Below are 23,193 nucleotides of genomic sequence, written 5' to 3'. Positions count from 1 at the left end.
GCGTGCTGGTAACCAACGAGGGACGATGAGAAGTAACGATGAGATAAACACGGAAGAGAGAGAAAGCTTCCGACCACAAGTTGTGATCGTGAGTCGTAGGTTTTCGGTTTAGGCGGCACTACCATCGCACATTGCGCCCCTGGTGTAGAAATGTTAAACCTTGTATAGAGCAGTAATATGCCGCCATGTTGGCATGCAGATGAATTGGTTTATACCAAAGGGACATTATGTTATCAGACTAATATAACTTCTTTAAGAATTCATTGAATCTACTGCAATGAAAGACAATGACAATTTGTATTTTTGTGCATTTTTCTACTTCCTTCCTTCACTCTTTTTGTATTATTTTTGTCGTCGGTAAAGGGCGTCAATGCAAATGCGATGGTAATTTTATTTGAGGTACCTCCGGGATATATCAGATATAGCTGAGGTAGAAAAGTTTAGAAGATCCCAGGTGAATGCAGAGTTCAGTTTGGTGTCGTAAGTAAAAAGGCCAAGTGTAAGATATTTTTGATCTTCTGACTGAAGCACAACAGCTTGTCTATGTTGAATTGAAACTTCATTGCATGCCTTAAGGCTCATATTTGTGGGCCAGTTTGTCTGACTTGTTTAATAACGATAAAGATTTGGTCAGGGCTGCAAGTTGTATTTTGTTTGATGCTGAAACACAGTTCGCGCTTGTTGCTGAGTTTGGTATTTGTTTGACCTTTGTTGTTCACTTCGATATTCTTATTGTCAGCCTTTGTCCCTGCTTTGTTGCTGCTGCTCTCTGCGCGCGCTTTAGCGCCTTGTTCGTTGTTGCATTTCTACGCTTTGGCGTTTGTACAGTATTTTGTACAGTATCAGTAGTCTCTGAATTGGTGATTTTTTTGGATTTTTCTTGTTGGAGTTTATTGATTTATTTTGTTCTGTCCATTCAGTGACCTTCAGTATAAATATGTTCAGTTTCTCTGGATTCTGTTCAAAATTTGAGCTCGAGATATCTGGCATCTGGTGTTTCAGGAGAATTTGTTCCCCCAAAGCTTATCTGGAATCTGCAAATCTGAACATTTCTTGCTGTGAACTGGACATGACAAGATTTGAACCAGAACTATAGCATATGTGAGCAGTGTAGAAGCTTAGAAATCTGCGTCGGCTTTGTTCAGTTCAGTAAGATTGTGTTGGGTAAGATTCAGTAAGATTAACTAGCTAACTAGCTAACTAGCTAACTAGCTAACTAGCTAACTAGCTAACTAGCTAACTAGCTAACTAGCTAACTAGCTAACTAGCTAACTAGCTAACTAGCTAACTAGCTAACTAGCTAACTAGCTAACTAGCTAACTAGCTAACTAGCTAACTAGCTAACTAGCTAACTAGCTAACTAGCTAACTAGCTAACTAGCTAACTAGCTAACTAGCTAACTAGCTAACTAGCTAACTAGCTAACTAGCTAACTAGCTAACTAGCTAACTAGCTAACTAGCTAACTAGCTAACTAGCTAACTAGCTAACTAGCTAACTAGCTAACTAGCTAACTAGCTAACTAGCTAACTAGCTAACTAGCTAACTAGCTAACTAGCTAACTAGCTAACTAGCTAACTAGCTAACTAGCTAACTAGCTAACTAGCTAACTAGCTAACTAGCTAACTAGCTAACTAGCTACGCATTTTCTTCCAATTATGACATTGAACCACTGAAACGTTCATCTTTGTTGAGTTGTCGAATTTGTGGACCATCAAATACACCAGCTTTAATTTTTTGTATTGACAGGCCAAGAAAAGCCCAAACAAGGTAATTAAAACTGTTGCTTTCAGTTGTCAATGCTTTAAAGAATTGCCTCATTAGGCCGAGCTTTATATGCAGATGTGGGAAAATAATTTTCTCTCTGTCAACAAGTGTTTCATGTAGAATATTGGGATCACCAGGTTTAAGGTCAGATCTCGGAGGCCAGTTCCTCTCCACCCAGTGCTAATCTCGAGCTCTGCTGTCCCACATACACAAATAGCAGGGGTACTTTGTGTATCCGTGTTGCTGACCAAGAAGAAAACATAACATTTTAAGGTCAACACATATGATCCAATTGTGCTTGTGATATTGCAACAATTCAATGACTCTTTTTATGTTTCCGTATTCTTCACGAAGACTAACTGAATGTGCAATTGGTACTGCACCGTATAAATTGCTATTATAGAGAAGGACGCACTTTAAGATCCTCTTTGAGCTGTCAATGAACATTCGCCATTCAATTGAGTTGTAGATCGGAATTCCCAACTCCTCCAGTAAACCCTGTATATTATGGCAATACACAAAGTTACTGTCACTTCGAAAGTATTGTAAAAACGCACTTTCTCTCGAACGAAAGTACGATACCTTCGCTCCTTTTCCAAAAAACATTCCACGCTTTTATGAAACTACAACTTCAAAGCGAGGTAACACGTGTTTTGAGCGCAGTTGACAAGCTTTTTAAACGTGTGGTGTAACCGAGTCGTCATTTTTTTAAAGGCATTTGACAGTTACTGATGCAAAATTGCACAATAGTGTGAAATGTTATGAACCTAGAACCACCACTCATCACTCTGCAAGGATAGGAACAGATATTATTTTATTGCTTGTCTGTTTTCCTGGAAAGTACGAGTACATACATGGTTGAAAGTGAAAAGCAACTAACTTCAATTTTACCATTCTTATCTAGTTTCGTTGGATGATTGCATCCTCCAACCAAAAATGGGGGAAAAGCATCGACCTAAATCGATGCCTGTGCCTTTTTTGCTTAATAATTCAGTTGATTCTTCTTGTATATAACTTACAATATGATTAGCCTGTGCATTCCTATTACAAATGGAAAAACAATACAGCTAAAGTCCTGAAAATTTGCATATTTTGGATGTATGCTGTAGATTGTAGAGCAAAAACTTGACGTGATAGAAGAAAACTGGCGGCATTTTTGAATTCAGCACACCAGAATTAGCCTAAATCAAGTGCAAAATCAAAGTCAACAAATTTTTTGTCCAAAATTGTTCCCCAGTGTTAACTTTGTTATATATGTAATAAACCCACTATTGAGATTGCGACAATAAAAATTTGCATCGATTCATGCTGTTGATCATCTGCAACTTTTAGCTGAATTGATAAGCATTGATTTGAAAGGCCGATATCGGACATTGTGTTCGACTCTAGCTAGGCTTACCATAATTTTGTGGCTTCAAAACGGGACGCTTTCAAACAACCTAAACCCCTTAGCTGTGATTTTTTAACTTGACATTTTTCGGAATTATTACGTAGGCTTACATTTAAAACCACCCTAGCTGTCTTCATTGACCATATTGCCATCGAAAGTTCAAGTGCTTGTTCTCTAAATATCGGTTTCAATTCGAAAAATAGGAAGGAATTGACGTTAACGATACAAAGATGTCTGCCTCTATTTCACCTGAAAATTACCGTACCAATTATCCGCTAACAATAACGTCACAATAACATTTTTATCGAATACAATGAAATAAATAACAAACAAGATCTCGAATTCTTCTTCAAGAAGTACCGGTACGCTACACAGCAAAAACAATAATAAGAACATGCTAATGTTCGTGCATGGCTTCTATGCGGTATGCCTATGCTGGCTGACTGAATGCCAAACCGGGACGTTTGGCCGACCGATCGGGACGCCGGGACAAGACGTTAAAAAGGGGGACTGTCCCGGCTAAAACGGGACGTATGGTAAATCTATTCAGTAGCCACATAATCATAATTGAAGTCACATAATTTTATTCAATATTTTGTTTCATTGTTGATTTTCAATTCAAATCAAACTGATTATTAAATATCATTACACGTAGAAATTTTTTTTGTTAAAATTTCTATATTTGTCAAATTGTAATTTATTTGTTACTAAAGTCAGTTTAAGTGGTGACAAAAACGAAGAGGAATGAATCGTTATGATAAGTCCCGTATCGATAACAACAGAAGACTTTCAAAACAATACCAAGGCCCACGGCCGTTGGAAGTACTTGGTCGAAAACGCGCTATTATCGCTGCGAAGCTGAAGTATAGTAATTAATAGAACTTCGGCATCGCTGTGTGTTTTTGAAACCGCTGTTGGTGTGTTAATCTCTGTGAAAATACTTTTATTGTTTAGGAGATACAAAGAAATTATGGCTGAAAAATCAGCTCCGAGATCTCAGCTTCGTTTAGAATGGGTGTATGGATACCGGTATGTTTTGTATTTTGCGGTTAAATGGGATTGCACTTGTACTAAAGCACTGCGTTTGTAGTTATGCTAACTTTGCTTTTAATACTGGCAAGCGCTAGGATATTTTTTGCTATGTTGCTTTGTATGCAGTTGGGCTAGGCCCCCACGGAAAAATACGGCAATTTTCGACCATAAATTGTGCGTACAAAGACACAAACTTTGATGTGGAATTGCCTCATTTTTTGTTTATATATTGTAAATTGGCGTTCAAACGGTCAACTTTTGGTTATTTGTTGATTACAAACCTGACGGGGAAAATGCGATGAATAGTAAGCTATACCATCGTATCAGAGTTTAAGATTAACTGTGAGAAGTTATAAATGAAATAGAATGAAATCTATGCAATTTCAGTTAGACTAAGTAGACCCAGAACACAGAACTTTCATAGTGCCCAGGATGCTAAGATCTTGGCCTCGAAACATTCAGTGTTAAATCGTAAATTTTCAAGGAACATTCTCCAGATTTATGCAGAATACTTGTTAAAATAAAATTAATTTAAAGCAAATGAGCAGATATATATGTTTTAACAGTATTTATTCTTAACTTTGTCTTGTTTGGCTTAAAAACTGAAATTTTTAACAAAGTAAACAAGTTGAGATTCCTAACTTGCCAGAATGCACCAGGACAACATTGGTATCTAATTATACGCTCACTATTAACTAGACTCCCCTTTTTTTAGTACATACTAACACAATGTTTATTTTCAGGGGTCACCAATGTCGGAATAATCTGTTCTACATCAACCAAGATGAGATCGTATATTTTGTTGCTGGTGTTGGTATCGTGAGAAATTTGCAGAAACAAACTCAGAAATTTTTTTTGGGTCACACTGATGACATAGTCAGGTTGGTTTTACAGTTGCAGTCATAAAAGCTAGTTACTGTGCAATTAAACTATCATTTTCTGAGTTTGTGACATTTGCTGTGTATGGCGAAAGTTTGTTAGATGTAACATATTAATAGTGGTGTTTTTTGGCTTTAATAGTCTAAAAACGATAAACGCTAAATAATTTACAATTCTGTAATTACCTTTCATGTGAACTCCATCGTATGATACATCAGAGCCCGAGTTGTGACCCTAGTTAAAGGGTCATCATGCATCGTAATTCGTAACATGAAGCTGTAAATGGAAATGCTTAACAATTATTATATTTTTAAGGCAATTAGTTTTGGACTCATTTTTGGGGTGTAGTGCAGGAGTGCACAACCACAAGCGGCATTTGTATACTAGACCCCAGCTACTCAAATTGTGACGTCATTTGCTTTTTGCCCTCTTTCACGAGTCACCATTTTTGTATCTTTGAATAGAATAATATCAACCCTGGAAGAAGTTTAGAATCGCCTGAAAGTTCCATTAAAGCAAAAGGTCTTGTTCATGCTTGACTAATTATAAATAGTTTCTGATTTTTTTCAATCCGGTAATGGTCTTATTTTAATAATTTTGATTTTGTTGTTCTTCTGTTCATGTTGTGTAGATAAAATTGATAACGGGGCCCAACTAGACTGTAGACAGTAGACTAGTGTGGACAGGTTAAAACAATCAGACAGAAAGGTTATGTCAGGAAGGTTACAATGCTTTATGATAACCTATAATGCTAGATTAGACATAGCTGAGCATACAGAGCAACTGGACATTACTGGCACTACAGTGAATACCTTTTTCGTTTATGTTTTATCAGGCTGTGATATTATTGTCAGTATTGTTTTAGATTAAAACACTGTTTAATTGAAAAGGATTTTTGACAAAAGTGCAGATTTGTTGAATGCTAGATGTCTATATGATGCTTGGCATGTTTTCGTTGCTCTTTGCCACCTTTTGCAACCCTTTAAGTTTGAAACATGTTTTCGATTTTTCAGTGTTTTACGTTAAAAAAACTGTTTTTTTTGTTTTTAAACAAAATTTATTTCATTTGTTCTATCAGCATGTCTTTGTTTTGTAACTTACATTGGAAATTTGAGCTATTTAGTGATGAAAAAATCTAAAACTTGTTTTCATTCAAACAGTTTAGCTCTTCATCCGAAAAAGACTCTCGTTGCAACCGGCCAAGTTGGAAAAGAACCATACATATGTATATGGGATACAAACACGATGAAGACTGTTTCAATTTTAAAAGACCAGCACACCCATGGCGTTGCGTGTCTGTCTTTTAGCCAGTCTGGTGAAGTGAGTGTTCATTGGCTGTGACCTTTTATTGGTCTATTTTTAGCTAAACTCACTGAAATAAATCTTGTGTGTAGAAACTTGTCTCAGTCGGTCTTGATGGCCATAATACCTTAATTATATGGGAATGGAGAAAAGGAAGAATGGTTGCCACTGCAAAAGGGCACACAGACAGAGTAAGATTTTTGTGCAGTCGCGTTACTGTCCATAATTTAAAATCTAAATAGATAATACTTTGTATTTTATGAAACATATCATATGTTTAACTGATACTGTTAGAGTATGGTTGATAAATGAAGTATATTTTTTATTCTTAATATTGGTTCATATTTTTCAGGTTTTTGATGTATCCTGGGACCCAGCTTCTGAACAAAGATTGGCAACTTGTGGCGTGAAGCATATTAAGGTGCTATTGACAGCATTAGCATTTATGCTATATATGTAGAAACCAATGGTCTGTAAATGTGTCCATTATTACAAATATCTTTGGCCAGTTCATGTCGGATAATATTCTTAGTAGTACCTGATTTTTGTTTAACATTTTTTTTTATTAAACAAGTATACATTTATCACATAAATATTATATTTCAGGTTTTACTACGTTTGTAATCCCTGCCGTGCTTGGCTTGTAATAAGAATTAATGTTTACTGGTTATAATTGCTGGTTTATTGCTTTATAGTTTTGGTCTCTGTGTGGAAATACTCTCACTGGAAAACGTGGTGTGTTCGGCAAGACAGGAGACATGCAGACGATATTATGCGTTGCCTGCTCGGAAGATCAGTTAACGTACACTGGAACTTTTAATGGAGATATCTATGTTTGGAGAGATAATAATCTTGAAAAGATAATTTCCTCTGCACACGCGGTATGATCCCACTTTGTAACATTTTTTTGTGTCTACTTGCAAATGGAAAACCTTGAAAAGTTATAAAATTTGTTGTCAAGTAATACTTTACCTTTTCAACGCTCAACTTTCAAATGTGTTTTAAATGACAGGGAGCCATAATCACAATGCATAAATGCATTGATGGTTTTGCCACGGGAAGCAAGGACGGTTTTGTCAAATTGTGGGACTCTAATTTTACTCCATTAACTTCTTTGAGTCTTCTGAAAGGGGGTTATGGTTATAAAGGTGAGTGTTTTTGAAGGGAGATTGGCCTAGAAACGTGTCTAATAATGTATTTCATGGACAGCAAAAAGAAATCTTATTACAAACGAGTACTGCACATTTTGTTGTCATTTAAATGCTTTTTTATTGGCAATACTAATATTACAGATGGCCAATCAATATCCTAACAGCTTGCTTTCTTACTAAGTTATTGATAAAACACATTGGCAGTTTTAGTATTGCATTAGTTTGAGTTAGAATATATTACCTAAGATATGTTCTTGTTTATTCTCTTTGGCCTTAAATACCTTACCTGGCCATAAATATTCAAACTTTGTAAAAAATGTATTCTCTATTGGCCAATTTAATTTAAAATCCTATGGTAAACAAAGTTTATTTTGAAACGTTTTATGTGTGTGGCAAAAAATACATAGCTTTTGTAGAGCAGTTTCAAATTAATTTGCAAACGGCAAGAATTATATTTCTGATAATTTTAACATAATTTTCGTTAGGTTTAGCAATTCGGTCGGTTTGCTGGTCAGGTGATCGGATTTTGGCCGGAACTCAAAACAGTGAAATATTTCAAGTTTCTGTGGATGATAAGGACAGTCCCGTACCCTTAACTCAGGGGCACAGTGAGGGTGAATTATGGGGCCTCAGTGTTCACCCGCTTAAACCCATCGCGGCTACAGCGAGTGACGATTGCTCACTGAGGCAAGTACAAATTGGTTTTATTTGCCAGTTGTTGGTTAAACTAACAAAAAAACAAGGATTAGTAACAAAAATTTCGGTCAGTCAAACCAGTCCTAATCAAGACTTTAAATATTAAGTTTGTACAATACAAGCTCAGAAAACTGTGCTAATGATTCATCGCCTGAGTTCGAATTGTCTGTTTGGCCAACCGACCTGTTTTTATCCATTGGTAATCAACACTACTTGTGTTTTTTCTAGACTTTGGAGTTTGATTGATCATGCTTTGCTGACACGTTGCAACTTAAGTCATCCTGCAAGATCATGTGCATTTAACGCTGATGGTACAGCCATTGCAGTTGGTTGCAAAAATGGTTCATTTTCAGTCTTCAAAACCAGGTATTACATTGTCTTATTAAGGCTTTATTGTGACGTTTGATGATAATTTTAATGATTTTGTTTTATTTACTGCTTGATTTTCTGCTAACATAGTCAGTAACTTTAATTCGAAATTTTAAGCTTGATCGTTGGTTTAAATAAAACCAGCACAAATAGATTTCATTGACCTGTTTTGAAAGTAAACACTGTTCACTTTGCACATCCCTTACCATCATATTTACCCCATCTTAGAGATATGAGCGAAGTGGTCAGCATCCATAATCGCAAGGAGGTCATTCATGAAATGAAATACTCCCCGGATGGTTCGTACTTGGCAGTTGCATCTAACGACAACTTTGTTGATGTCTATGTGGTAGCACAAAGGTCGGATATCAACAATGTCCAAGATTTATTGTTAAGATGTCAAAGCAATCACAACATTTCACAAACCACTCGCCATCTGTATAATTTTATTTTTATCCCCATTCAGGTACAAACAGGTTGGGAACTGTGGGAAGTCATCAAGTTTCATCACTCACATTGATTGGTCGGAAGACAGCACGTACTTGCAGACCAATGATGGAGCTGGAGAAAGATTGGTTTACGCCATGCCGGGTTTTTGCAACTTTATATATATTGCAATATATACTTTAAATATTATGAACATGAAAGATTGTTTCAAATTTTTTTTCACGAAAATCACAAGTTTAAATTTATATTAACTGGTCATTTTCGTCATGTTCTTTTGGTTAGATGAATATGCAGTGACTGGCAAACTTCCTTTTTTAGTTCTAGGTTTAGGAATGTAAACAAAAATAATTTAATTTTCATGAAATTAAGTGCAAATTTCATCATATTATTCCTTTTATACCAAGCAATGATGATGTTTCTGTTATTGTCAGGTGGCAAACATGTGACAAGTGCTGACGAAATCCGTGCCGTAAAATGGCAATCTTGGACTTGTGTCTTAGGGTCTGAAGTGAACGGAATTTGGCCAAAATATACGCAAATAAATGATATCAACACAGTCGATGCTTGTTTCTCGAAGGATGTTGTTGCAACTGGAGATGATTTTGGTCTTGTAAAACTGTTTAGATTTCCATGTTGGAAGAAAGGTATCATCACTGTTAATAACTATGACTTCCAAGGGTGCCGGAAACTATCGAAAAGAGCGGGGGCAGATTTTTATAAAAGGCATTTTATGGTGCTGGGCGTAGTTCAAAAAGTTATGTATATCTGCAAATTACAGTTACGCACCAATTTTTATCGTTACGCAATGACATCTAAATACGCCTTCAAAGTCTTGAAAGTCTTGCTTCTTGAAATCTTCTTGAAAAAAATAGCATGCTAGATTTTGTGGGAAAGCAGAACCACCATGAAATTGATATAAGACAAAGTAAGACACAACACAAAATTTCATTTTAATCTTAAGACAGATAACTACCCCCGTAGAAAAACGGCAAAGGGGGCGGCAGTTGCCCCGTGCTTCCGGCACCCCTGATGGCTTCTTTCATGTGCTTGATTATGATCGAGCCCTATGTGACTCCATATAGTTTGTATTGCTTACTTCCAAGTATGTAAAAGCAAGTAGGCAAGTAGCATCTTTGTGTTGAGAAAACTGACACAAAGTCTTGTATGGGTAAAAGATACTGGATTATTTGTATAGAATAAACATTTTGTGTTATTTTATCTTAATCATTTCATTATCACATTCTAGTTACATTATCTTATTTACAAACATTGTGCTTGCTGTTTATATCATAAATGTGTACGTAGGTATTAACGTTCTTAAACCTGACATTGTTAAAAGCTTCTTCGATTTTCCAGCTTGTCAATTCCGTAAGTACACGGGGCATGCGGCACACGTCACCAACGTTCGTTTTTCTTTTGACGATCGTTGGTTGATTTCCACCGGAGGTGCAGATCACGCCGTTTTCCAGTGGTTATTTGTAACAGATGGAACCGTGTTTCCAAGTGATGACGACCTGTCGGCTCAAGGTACTGGCATTGTCTTTATTCCAAAACGTTGTAGTTTTGATTTTAGAAGATTAGGAGGCAGGTATATTTGGTATGTAGTATTGCCATATTCTATAATACTGGTATATGATGTGTCATGATGTTCATTTTTGCATCATTTTGTCATTTCCTGGTTTGCTCTCTCTTCAGACGCTGACAACTCTGACACATGCAGTGAAGCGTCCAACTCTGATTTATCAGATGTCGATGAAGTTGACTCGGACGTTGAACAGGAAACACAGGTGCTCACTATTTACCAGTTTTTGTATCATTGTTGTAAACATATCTTTTGTAGGAATCTATTTAAATCCCCAAATTAATGTTGGAAAATGTGTCATAACTATATTTTAAAGGTTGTCATACTTTTTTCGGACTTGTTTTATCATAATTGTAAAACCTATTAAAAGCCTTCGTAAGATTTTTACATTATAACCACATCCAGTAACTTTACGAGTTCAACGCTATTTTACCCTTTTTTTAATTTGAATCCAGTTTTTGCCGAGGTTTGTGGTCATGGTTTGTCCGGTGACAATCATACAAATGATTTAAAGTCCCTGCACGCAATTACTTCGCATCACTAACACTTGAGAACGATTTTCGTCGCAATTCGACGTTGTTTCAGATCAATTACAACCGTCAATTTTACAAAGAAGATGTAGCCCAGCTCAAGTTAAAGGCAAAAACTGAGACGGACGGAGTGAGCAGAAAGAAAAAAAAATCCAACTCCACCGACGGCGCAAGTCTTAAACTAGAATTTGTGCACGGGTACGACTTGTGTTCATTTTTACTGTTTTGTGTGCGATGTCTATTTCAGTCTCTTGATGCTGCAGTTACAAGGAATTTGTCTCGGCCGGAATTGCTTTAGATTTTTTGCGTTTGGTTTCTTTATCGGTAAATTTTTATGTTTCAGTTATCGGGGATACGATTGTCGTGATAATGTTTTCTACACACAAAAAGGGGAAATCGTCTATCACGTTGCCGCTCTCGGCATTTTATACTCGAGGTCAAAGTGCACACAGAGATTTTATGATAAACACGACGATGATATTCTATGTTTAAACCTTCACCCCCTTAAAGATATCGTTGCCACTGGCCAGGTCAGGGTTCATATTATCGAAAGCAATGTCGTTGTTTCCACAACCATAACATTTACTCAGTTTCTATTTTTCTATGTTTGGATAGATAGCTTAGCAATAGCTTCTGTCAGAGACTAGCTTGTAATTTAAATTAGAACCACGTTGGACATCTAAGAGACTGACCTTGCTCTGTACATGACAAATATATGCTTGTTATAGATTGGAAGAGATGCTGCCATACATGTATGGGATGCTGACACTCTAACAACCATTTCGGTCCTTAAAGGCTTTCATCAGAGAGGTGTAACAGCGGTTGATTTTTCAGGTAATGTATGACGTCATAATGCCTAGAGTTACGACACCGTTGTGGTTACTGCATTTCTTCATGTGCAGATGACGGTAAAAAACTTGCGTCCATCGGCCTTGATAATGACCACTCGATGGCGATATGGGACTGGAAACGAGGGCAAAAGCTGGCGACGACAAAAACCCACCAAGATAAAGTCTTTGTTGTTCGATTCAACTCGAGTGACCCGGACAAGTTGGTGACTGTGGGAGTGAGACACATCAAATTCTGGCAGCATGTCGGTAAGTTGACATCAGCTGCGACTCAGGCTACTCTTCCCATTATTACAGCCTGGTGTTGCAGTTAGGCTCAATTTTTTTTGATAGTTAAAGTATTGTTGTCCTTTTCATATGGAGAACCGATATTTATAATTTGTTCATTTTAACTTGTCGTTTGAGTTAAATTAAACAGAGTTCAAGACTTTACCGGCCATATTTATTATTGAAACCTGTTTACTGCTTTCCAAGGTATAGCGTATTGACTAAGGATCTCCTGTTTACTATATATTATACTCATAATTTGCCGGAGCTGCAACCTGGTTTGTTGTCCTTGTGTCTCTTTCATCAAATTATTGCTTAATTTAGGCGGGGGTTGTACAGCACATAGAGGGACCTTCGGGGATGTCGGTAAGTTGGACACAATGCTGTGTGTTGCTTATGACAAGAGCGGGAACGCCTACAGTGGATCAGCAAACGGTCAGGTAAAACAATTCTCGACTGGTTGTTGAGATTTCCAAGCATCACTTAAACGCGAAATGTTGTATTTTCTACAGATCTATGTGTGGCAAGGTAATCGGCTGGCTCGCACACAAAGGGCCCACGACGGGCCCTGCTTCGCCATACACTCGTTGGATAAGGTGGGGTGTTGCAATGCGTAACTCAGTTTGTTTACAGTGTTCTGTCTGTCAGAATGTTATGTTTTCATGATAGAGCAATTTCTAGACAAATTTTATCTAGGGCTTTGTTACCGGCGGAAAGGATGGTATAGTGTGCTTATGGGATGAAAAACTTGAACGTTGCTTAAAGACCTACCCAATCGCAAATGACCACCTCGTTAAAGACGTTCCTGGGCAATTACTGCAAAACCATCCAACAGTCAGAGCTATAACACTGGGTAAGGTTTTAGAGTTATGGTTGCTGGCTAAGAATAAGACTAGGTTTAAAACTGAAATGGCACATCAATTTTGTGAACGTTGCTGAAGTGTCGGCCTGTACAGTGACTAACCAATTCGCCAGATGCATCGCAAACGTTAACATATTTTCATCGAACTATTTAAAGAAGAGTTCAAGACAGTTTGATCAACAACCTTATTATTTTATTAAGGCCATGGAAAGATACTTGTAGGAACTAAGAATGGAGAAATACTTGAGGTGGACAAGAGTGGCCCAGTCAGCATAATTATGCAGGTCAGGATATTGATATGATACAGGTCTATTTTTAATCTTTGGACAAAATCTTACCCCACCGAACTAAAACAAAAATGGATGTAGTTTTTCGTAGAAATTTGAAAATATCATTCACAGTGACACTCAATTTTAACTTTACTTGTAACAAATCAGGGTCATTCAGAGGGTGAAGTTTGGGGCCTGGCGTTTCACCCAACGAAGCCTGAATGTGCCACCATTTCGAATGATAAGACTGTACGTAAGTGGTCGACGGTCCCTCAACAGCAGAGGATGCTCGTCGCTCGGAAGTTCCCGGTCGGGGGAAAGTGCTGCGCTTACTCACCGGACGGAAATGCAATCGCTATTGGTTGCAACGACGGTAACAACCTATTCACACACCTGGCTGTTATGTGAAGTAACGGTATATTTATGCACAATATCATGCATGTGTCGTATCTGTTGCTGATGTTTTTGTTTTGTCTGTCATGGCCTGTATTTGTCTTCATAGGAAGTTTTCAAGTGCTCTCGGCTTCAGCTCTTGACCACCTGGTCACCTTTCACCACAGAAAGGAAGCAATCTCCGATATAAGGTGAGCACGTTGGCGATATCTTCACAATCACGATAATTCTACAGAGCTAGACAAAGTTCTACATCTGTTACCGTTCTGTAGATTTTCTCCAGGCCAGGGGAAGTACGTTGCAGTTGCGTCACATGACAACTTTGTAGATATTTACAACGTGCTGGATAGCAGTAGGGTCGGAGTGTGCAAAGGGGCATCCAGCTATATCACCCACATTGATTGGGACGCACGAGGTTTGTGCAGATATCTTTGGATTATTTTCTACAAAAACAGATATTTCAGATTGTTACGCGTAACGAACGCTACAGCCTCGGCAGTAGAGAGTATCTTGTTCAGTGAGGTGTGGTCTGTGTTAGGTGTTGTGTTGTTGTGGTTTTTAGGTTGTGTTAGGTGCACGAGTCTTAAATCCCAACCCTTTGCACCCAAGTTCGCTGCGGGCCACTATGAGGACTCTTCGAGAAGAACTCTTCAAATAGTTCTATCTCGCCTGTGGTACCCTTGTGACTACCAGTAACCTACCTAGTTACATATATTTTCCCCAGGGAAGCTGCTTTGCGTGAACAGTGGTGCCAAGGAGTTGTTGTACTTTGAAGCCCCTCGTGGAAAGAGACAGACAATAAGCAGCGATGAAAGCATCGAGTGGTCTTCGTGGACCGGGGTACTCGGGAAGACATGTCAGGTGAAACTTATTTTGTGACGACGTTTTTTCTAAATGGGGCTCTGGAAATAGTTTTATCATATTTCTATTCAGACGGCGTTGTCGGCGTCACGTAAAAAATTGTATTTAGCATAATATCTATGCGCTTTGTTACGAAAAATTTCTGTGCAGGGAATATGGCCCTCCTATAGTGACGTCACAGATGTGAACGCGACTTGTTTGAGCCAAGATAGGAAGTTACTTGTAACCGGGGATGACTTCGGGTTCGTGAAACTCTTCAAATATCCTGTGAAGGTGAAGGGTAGTTTTAGATCGCATTGCTTTGAATTAACTTAAAGTTTTGGTGCTGATGAAGTAATTTAATTTTAGAAACTTATTTGAACCACTATTTGAAGTAATTATACAATTATAATATCGTTAATTATAAATAAATAAAAATTCCTAAATTTCGCAACAAAGTCCTCATCCATACATTCCTTACATTTAGGAGAAAAATGCCAGTTGTAAAAAGTACGTCGGCCATAGTGCCCACGTGACCAACGTCCGGTGGTCACATGACTCCAGCCAGGTTGCTTCCACTGGAGGCGCTGATACCGCCTTATTTCTGTGGACCAGGGAAAACATAGAAATCGCATCGAGTTCGAAGTTCGAGGCGGGACCGAGCAACGTGGAGTACCACGGTGACAGCGATGATTCGGACACAGACTCGGAAGAGGAGGGGGGTGAGTTGGAATTTATCCCCAAGTTTTGCCGCATTTTGTTGGCGCTGTGGTTTAAATCTGCAATTTTTGTAAACCTAGCGGTAATGTTAGGATTTAAGCTTCTGGTAAATTTACCAAAATCTCATTAGAAGTTCGCTGATCACTATCGCAGGTTACGACAGTGACGTAGCAAGAGAAAACAGCATGGACTATTCCAGCAAAATCTATGCGTCTAACATAAGAGACACAACCGGGACAAAGCCTAATGCCAAGGATTTACAACCTGTGAATAAGTAAGTGGAGACGGCGTTGAAAGCGTAGCTCGCTTTAAAATGTCGTCTTTTGTCATACCAGAAGTTTTCGGGAAACGAGTATTTTTCAAACTTAATTCCACAGACCCGCTGTAAGCCGGGGATTACCCGAAACCGAGCGCGTGTTGCGTAGCGGCAAGGTCGCGGTGAACAGGGTGACCGAACTTGAATTACATCACGTGTTTGGTTATCGCGGCTTTGATTGCCGTGACAACCTGCATTACGTCAACGACGGTTCGCACATTGTGTTTCATGCGGCAGGTACTGCGCTCGCTTCACAAGAGTAATCTGCTCACACGTTGCTAACTCAGTGTGTTTCTCTGCTAATTGACGCACTGTTCTGACTGTTTTTTCATATCGTCTTTAAAAACCCGGTTCTAGGCGCTGGGATCCTGCAAGATGTTTCATCAGCCCATCAGCAGACGTTTTATCTTGAGCATACGGATGACATCATTAGCTTGACGGTCAATCAACATCCCAAGTTTCCGAACGTAATTGCGACTGGTAAGAAACTAAAAACAAACCACATGCTACCGTTAATTTCTCCTAAAGCGCCATAAGCAAGTGAACAGTAACTTAGTTTCAAGTCAAAAACTAGTGTTTTTCTAACTAATACTTTTAATAAGGTGACAGATTACGACTGATACTTCGATTAACCGCTCATTTCTATCGTTTGCAGGCCAGCTTGGTGAAAGCCCAAAAATCCACGTGTGGGACGCAATCTCTAAAAAAACTCTCTCGATATTAAAGGGTTGCCACGAAGTTGGCGTGTGTTCAGTCAATTTCAGTGCCAGTGGAAAGCTCCTGCTTTCAGTTGGTCTAGAAGAACAACACTCGGTGGCGGTATGGAGATGGCAGGAAGGCGAGTGGAAATAACTGTCAGTCCACTCGGCAATATGTGGGCTTTTATCTTAAAGCGTTAAAAGCTGTGAAACGTTGATCTCTAAAGCGTCTATGTAAAATGTAACCTCTCGGTTAAGGTTTTCTTGTTCTCGAATGAACGATCGGAGAACGTCGAGAGCTGCTGTTACGTTGTAGGCTACAATATAACAATGTGGCATTGTCGTTGTTCGTGGTTTGCGCCAGCTTACAGTTTTAAACTGATGGCATCTTTCCTTCTTTACAGGGGCTTTGGTGTCCAGTCACCCATGTAACAGACGTCGAATTTTCAGCGCACAATTTCGACCCGACTCCGACACAAATTTCGTCACCGTGGGCGTCAAACACGTCATGTTTTGGAAGGTTGGTATTGTTTTACACGCAAATAGGCTACTTACGCAAGAAGGTTTTGGTTTGCCTTCTGTTTGACGGTAAACTGAACCCTTTGCTTGTATATTTTTCGGACAGGTTTGTGGTACGGCCTTGCTTGGAAAACGAGGTGTCCTGGGTGCCACTGCCGGCATTCAAGCGCAGACCATGCTCTCTATGGCATTCGGAGCCGTGAGTAGTTTGTGTATCATGTAGTGACATAAGGAATAGTTCCTGCTTGCTAAAGATTTTCTAAAAATATATGTAAATGTTCTCAGTATAAATTGTGTTTGTACACTTGTGCACAGAGAGGAATGATAGATTGACTAAGTGCATTGATGCGTGTTGGACTGTGATCTCACAGGCGGTATAATCTTATCGTTCCAGGACAACCACACTTACACCGGTGCAATGAACGGTGACGTGTACGTATGGAAAGATCACGTGTTACAGAGGACGGTGGCGAAAGCTCACACTGGCCCTGTATTCAGCATGCACACGACACTGAGAGACGGATTGATCGTCACTGGCGGAAAAAATACCCTGTGAGAAATAGAGAAAAGTTTTTTGTAGACAAGCAAATTAAGCTAGTGGATTTCTTACGTAAAACTTTATATTTTATACTCACAGACTAATCTTTCAGAATTAAAGTGTTTTTTATTCATGTCAAAAATTCAGCAGAAATATTATGCACGCGTATTCCAAAAACACGAATGGCCGACCGAAGCCAATTCAAACGCAGCCATAGCATTTACGCGCTTGTTACGCAATTCTATTGTGACGTTATAATCGCAGGACAAAGGAGGGAGGATCGGTGAAGTTGTGGGATCAGGAGATGAAGAGATGTAGAGCGTTCAAACTCCCTTCAAACAGTGTCGTCAAATCTGTAGCGAGAGGAAAAGTAGGCGGTTTGGTTGCTTTGAAAATCGGGATTGTTCAGAGAATTTTTGTGACACCTTTGCATAAGAGTTATTTCTTTTTCTACCAGGGAAAGATTGTGGTTGGTACCAGGGATTCGGAGATATTGGAGCTGACTGAGAAGAGCGGGTCCAGCATGTACCTGGCTTATGGGCACATGGAAGGGGAGATTTGGGGCCTTGCTTGCCACCCGGGGTCAATGGTATGTTGTACGACGTCCCTGGACAAAACTGCCCGAATCTGGGACCTCAGTGGAAAGGTGATTGGACTAAATGTATTAAAACTGTGGATGATTTTCTTTTGCGGGTTGAGGGAACAACCGTTCCGCACTAAGTAATCTTCTGCTGTATTGTCCACGCTGCTTTTGAGACTCGTGCCATTTTACACACTAATCTATGACGTCATCAGATTTTACTGCACTCAATATCACTGACGGCCGGGTCACGTGCGTGTGCATTCAGCCATGACGGGCAGCGGATCGTGGTCGGGCAGGAAAACGGCGAAGTGTTGGTGTTGGACGTAGTCTCGTGCAAAGTGCTGGCCAAGAAACGAGACAGAAAGGCCGCTATATACGATGTCAGGTTAGTCTTGTCTCCACTACCAGGGATATTCGGAATTGTCTTTTACGTTTGTTACATACTTATGATTTAATAATGAGGTATGTTGTGACGTCGTTATTCGTTTCTATAGGCGCGATAACACTGGTCAACAGCCAATTTGCTTCTGAAACGAATGAGGTCAATCTTGGCTAATTTGGGGTCACTGATCTCGAATATCAACTTTAAATTTGTTGATTAGCTCTAGTTTTTGAGATATGGCACCATGCCAAAATGTGCTTTACTTGCTAACGCGGAAAGAAGTGTGCGTTTATCTGTTGTAGTTTGCATCTGCCAGATAGAGTTGGGCACTTAATATATTTGTTTGAAGGTAGATGACGTTTCTATTTATATTATTTTTTATTTTGACGTATGTTTGAGTTGGGTTGTTTGCTTGCTTCATGTGTGTAGTCTGAACTGCTCTTTCTGCAGATGCCACGTAAATGCATAAAAAATGCAGACAATTTCTACTAGATTTGTGGTGAAATAACTTTTTCTTCACAAAAGTGAAGTATAACGGCTGTGGTCAGGAAAACAAACCTTGTATTCAACTTGTATTTTGGATATAAAGTTGGTGATCAGGACAAGAGTTGGGCCCCTAACATATGCTGTAACTCCTGTGGTGCAAATCTTTGGCAATGGCTAAACGGAAAAAGAAAATGTATGCCCTTTGCTGTTCCAATGGTTTTGAGAGAACCTACTGACCACATTAGCGATTGCTACTTTTGCACGACCCCCCACCCCCCGGTTTGTAAAGGTTTGTCGAGAAAGAAGAAGCAAAGTATTCAATACACAAATATTCCATCAGCAATTCGTCCCGTACCGCATGGAGAATTACTTCCTGTTCCTGAGGTACCTAAAGAATTCACGTTACGTTGAAACACTATCTTCCAAAGAACCACACCTTATAACTCAAAAGAAATTGCACTATCTTATCCGGGATTTGGAACTACCAAAAGTTAAATCAGAAATTTAGACTTCAGCTCTAGACTACAGCAATGGAATCTTCTGGCAGAATCATCATCTTCGAAGACGGTAAATTTGATCAAGTGTTATTTGACAAAGAGAAAATTGCATGGGAAGCGTTTAAGTTGCTGGCCACAAAATTCTTGGGGAACAAAAGAGCTGACAACTACACGGAATTGGTGTAAATCTCATTAAAGCATACAGATGCATGGAGTGCAATATGTCACTGAAGATACACTTTTTGGACTCGCACCTGGATTTTTTCTACCAAACTGTGGAGATGTCAGTGATTAGCATGGTGAGCGATTTCACCAATGCATATCTGCAATGCAAAAGAGGTACCATGGAAAACAAAATCAATCAATGCTTGCTCACTTTTGCAGGATGATATGTAGGGATGCTCCATTAACCGTATACGAGTTACAGGACAAAAGGAATATAACAGATAAAATAGATTAGAAATTCATATTTGGAAAGTGGCAGTTATTTGTTGCATATGCTATGCTGAAATATAAACGCATGCAATTATTACACTGTTTGTACATTGTTACTGTTGTGTTCAATAAAGTGCACCAAGGCTTGCCATATATAGATTAACATACAAAAATGAAAATTTTTTTATCTTTTAAACTAGAGCTAATCAGCAATTTTAACCGACATTTTTGGATTCAGCGTCCAAAAATACATAAGAATCAATTGTTTTCTTAACGGAAGCAAAAAATTTTTGAAAAATTGTTGACCAGTGTAATTGGAACTCGTGTTTTCCAAAATTATGCGTCGTATTTCGAAACCGACGTTAAACTGTAAAAAGAAATAAACTAATAAACTGTAGTTTAGCAATGGATCAAACCGCTACAACTCTGCTTAACACTGTCCACCTTGTAAATAGATAGTCTTGATTTTTATAGTAAAGTACCAGCAAGTCTGGTAACAAAAGTTCTATTTTACTTTTTCCCAAATTCCATAATGACGCGAAATTGTCACTGAGATGTGGTAAATGCGTGTAAAATAAAATTGTTTCACTTGGTAAAACTATTTGGGCCTATGTTACAAAGACAAAAAAACCTCCAAAGATTCTGTTGGATTGATTTCATTGAGGTATTGCATCGGTATGTAGGAGTTTGAGAGAGTTCTTCTGAAAATTATAAATTTTCACTTGATTCTGGTTTGATTTATCCATATTTAGTTAAATTTAGGAAAATATTATTTCAGTCACGCAGTTTCTAGAGGGAGTGCTTAAAGTTTTTGTAGGTGGCATAACGTACGTATCCCATCTCAGGTTCAGCCCAAAGGACAATCTGATTGCCGTCAGTTCCCAGCAAACTTTAGATTTCTATGAAATCGGTTTGGAAAACAAGTTCGCCAGAGTCGGGTATTGCAAACAAATTCCGAGTTTTGTTTTTCAAGTTGACTTCTCCAAGGATGGAAAATACATACAGGTACATTTTACTTGCCCCACACAAGAGACGTCTTTGCCTTTTTTTTGACTTGATGATTGAAATGTGCAGAAATATAGGTCTAATGCTACGATACTTTTCAAAACAAGAAATGTCTTATGCTCCTTATCGGTTTCGTTAACCTGGATGTTATAATCCTCACGCAATAAAGTTTGTGAATTAAGTTTCATTGCAGCTGTGGTTGCGTCCATATTTTTTTCGCTTTTTCATAAAATTTCCAACTCAAACGAGATTGCATTTGCACACAGGCGGGCACCGGCGCGTACAAGCACATGGTATTCGAGGTTCCCTCAGGTAAACAAGTCACGGACATAAAAATCATCAACAACATAACCTGGGAGACATGGACAAGGTAAAAGATCTTGCGAGTCCGTTCAAACGCATGGAGAGCGGTATTTTCTTCAGAAACGGATGTCGAGACTTTTTTGGGATTAAGTTCATGAAAATTTTTGTGCCGAATTCGAGCTTCCATGCAAATATTTTTCTACAACATTTTACAATATTATTATTACTATCGAAACCTTTGGGGTAAATCCAGCTTTAAACCTAACTGTTTTGCTAAGCTGTGAATCTACTTAGAATTTGCTCGCAAGTTATTGAACGTTACACAAAAGCATCGCCGAAAGCTTAATTGTCGATCGTCTTTATTATTCTGTCTTTTACGTCATAGCTTTGGTTCCTGTATGAACATTCAGGTCGATATTTTACTTTGTTCAATTTAGTGTTCTTGGTGATGACGTCATTGGCATATGGCCCAAAAATTGCGTTGATGCTGACGTCAACTGCGCCAACGTCACTCATGGCGGGAACGCGGTTGCCACGGGAGACGATTTCGGTTTTGTCAAATTGTTCGATTTTCCTTGCAAGGAAAAATTTGTGAGTTTTTGCGATAACTTTTAATATTTATAACTTTCCTGGAACATAAATAACTTAATTGTTTATTTTGTAGTCATTTTTTAATTAAGGCAAATTATATTATATTATTTCTATTATATAACTTTAAAGCATCTACCAGCGGTTTTATTTCGATATTAGGCAAGACACCAGAAATATGTCGGCCATTCTGCTCACGTGACCAACGCACGATTTGTCTGTGACGATAGCAAGTTGGTTACAACTGGCGGAGACGATTGTTGGTGAGTCTTGTTTTTAACGAGTTGTTTTTCTCTGTGCCTTCAATTGTGTTACCCGGGTTCATTTGCGTCATCTAGCGGCACAGCTTTTCTGATACGTCAGTTAACAGTGAAACGCGCTTGTCATATTGTTAATCGCACTTACTTCTCAGCGTGTTCGTGTGGAAATGCAGTTGAATGGAGATCACACCACGCAAAACCTGACACCGTCGCTTTGAAGTCACCGAATACGTGGAATATTTTTTCGGCGAAATAAGAGTTAGTTTGTGACATAATTTTCTAGTACATGACAAAAATTTTATTCGGCATCTTTCTATGCAAATTGTAATTTAAAATTTCACCGAGTCCTGCAGGTTCTTGCGTAGAAAAATGACAGAAGTAGCTGTTTTACGGTTCTGGCTTCCTGATGTATTTGCTTGTTTCTCAACTTCTGTTGAAGTTTTCTGGTAACTTCTGAAGTTTTTTCGAACCAGTTACAACTTTATAATCAATATCGTATCAACGTAATCAATGATATCACAGTCAAGTTATCATTTAATTTCCTATACTTAGTTGCAATTACTACTTAATCATATGAGGCGTATCAACTTACCTGTATATAAATTTCATATAATCGTAGCGCACACTGTATATTTCAATTATGTGATTTACAATCCAGCACCTTTACCTTGCATATTGCATTGTTATTACGTATATGACCACGTAGCTTTTGTACCCTTACCCTAATTCGATGCAGTTTTTTCCTTGGTTGTATTTGTTCAGTAAAATCACGTTTCAACTCGAGACTTGTGGCGATTTTATCGAGCAGATAGTGTTCAATAGCTTGTTACGTCATCACCTGTGACGTTTCTACTACGTCACACTTCAAAATAATATTCACGGATAAAGGGTATTGACATGATGCCTGTACTTCGAACGATAGGCACAACATTTTTCCAATATTGTGAAAACATCACAAAAGGAGTGTTTCCAACAAAAAACATGTTTTTGTTAATTTAAAACAGAAAACATTTAATGCAAGACAACTTGAAAGTGTAACGACTTACGACATAATAATAGAGCATCGTTAGTAACATTTCTCGGTCAATTTTTAACCTCCGATAGACAATTAAAACAGGATTCAACGCTTCTATTGTGTTCTACTTTAGCCCGGGGCTGTGTGTCGTTCAGGAATTTGCGCCTCGAGCGGTGATGAAAAGACTGAAACATTTCGCCTTATCACTTGCTTGGAAGGGCTAGGA

The 23,193-nt window shown here is 38.5% G+C and overlaps 1 protein-coding gene across 2 annotated transcripts; it reads left to right on the top strand.

Annotated features, from left to right (window-relative positions):
* Positions 1–3,953: 3,953 nt before the first annotated feature.
* On the top strand, positions 3,954–22,735 carry LOC143445423 (echinoderm microtubule-associated protein-like 6). Of its 2 annotated transcripts, none has more exons than XM_076944521.1 (43): positions 3,954–4,184; positions 4,931–5,068; positions 6,227–6,386; positions 6,461–6,559; positions 6,721–6,789; positions 7,064–7,249; positions 7,381–7,516; positions 8,005–8,206; positions 8,444–8,581; positions 8,813–8,944; positions 9,051–9,175; positions 9,463–9,675; positions 10,388–10,558; positions 10,727–10,818; positions 11,199–11,341; positions 11,487–11,673; positions 11,872–11,977; positions 12,046–12,240; positions 12,583–12,698; positions 12,771–12,854; positions 12,955–13,111; positions 13,322–13,404; positions 13,558–13,762; positions 13,892–13,973; positions 14,055–14,197; positions 14,507–14,643; positions 14,794–14,916; positions 15,110–15,344; positions 15,496–15,616; positions 15,720–15,895; positions 16,016–16,138; positions 16,314–16,496; positions 16,761–16,876; positions 16,982–17,074; positions 17,270–17,427; positions 17,678–17,783; positions 17,871–18,059; positions 18,209–18,381; positions 20,642–20,801; positions 21,068–21,171; positions 21,542–21,695; positions 21,855–21,955; positions 22,105–22,735. In XM_076944521.1, the coding sequence occupies exons 1-43, from the start codon at positions 4,126–4,128 to the stop codon at positions 22,127–22,129; spliced, it is 5,898 nt and encodes a 1,965-aa protein (XP_076800636.1). In that variant the 5' UTR covers positions 3,954–4,125; the 3' UTR covers positions 22,130–22,735. The 2 variants fall into 2 exon arrangements, with proteins under 2 accessions (XP_076800636.1, XP_076800637.1); XM_076944522.1 differs by lacking the exon at positions 3,954–4,184 and adding an exon at positions 5,531–5,588 and having other exon boundaries at positions 4,930–5,068.
* The last annotated feature ends 458 nt before the right edge of the window (positions 22,736–23,193 follow it).

Source organism: Clavelina lepadiformis, chromosome 2 (genome assembly GCF_947623445.1).
Source record: "Clavelina lepadiformis chromosome 2, kaClaLepa1.1, whole genome shotgun sequence".
Taxonomy (NCBI): Eukaryota; Metazoa; Chordata; class Ascidiacea; order Aplousobranchia; family Clavelinidae; genus Clavelina; species Clavelina lepadiformis.
Note: the sequence above shows the minus strand (reverse complement) of the source record. Positions and strands in the feature narration are given on the sequence as shown.

Bases quoted from the DNA above. Each gene is read 5' to 3' on its own strand.
- LOC143445423 (XM_076944521.1), top strand. From the start codon at position 4,126: ATGGCTGAAAAATCAGCTCCGAGATCTCAGCTTCGTTTAGAATGGGTG. The intron at 14,917-15,109 runs GTGAAGGGTAGT...CCTTACATTTAG, and splicing joins TCTTCAAATATCCTGTGAAG to GAGAAAAATGCCAGTTGTAA. The intron at 21,956-22,104 runs GTGAGTCTTGTT...CTTACTTCTCAG, and splicing joins ACTGGCGGAGACGATTGTTG to CGTGTTCGTGTGGAAATGCA.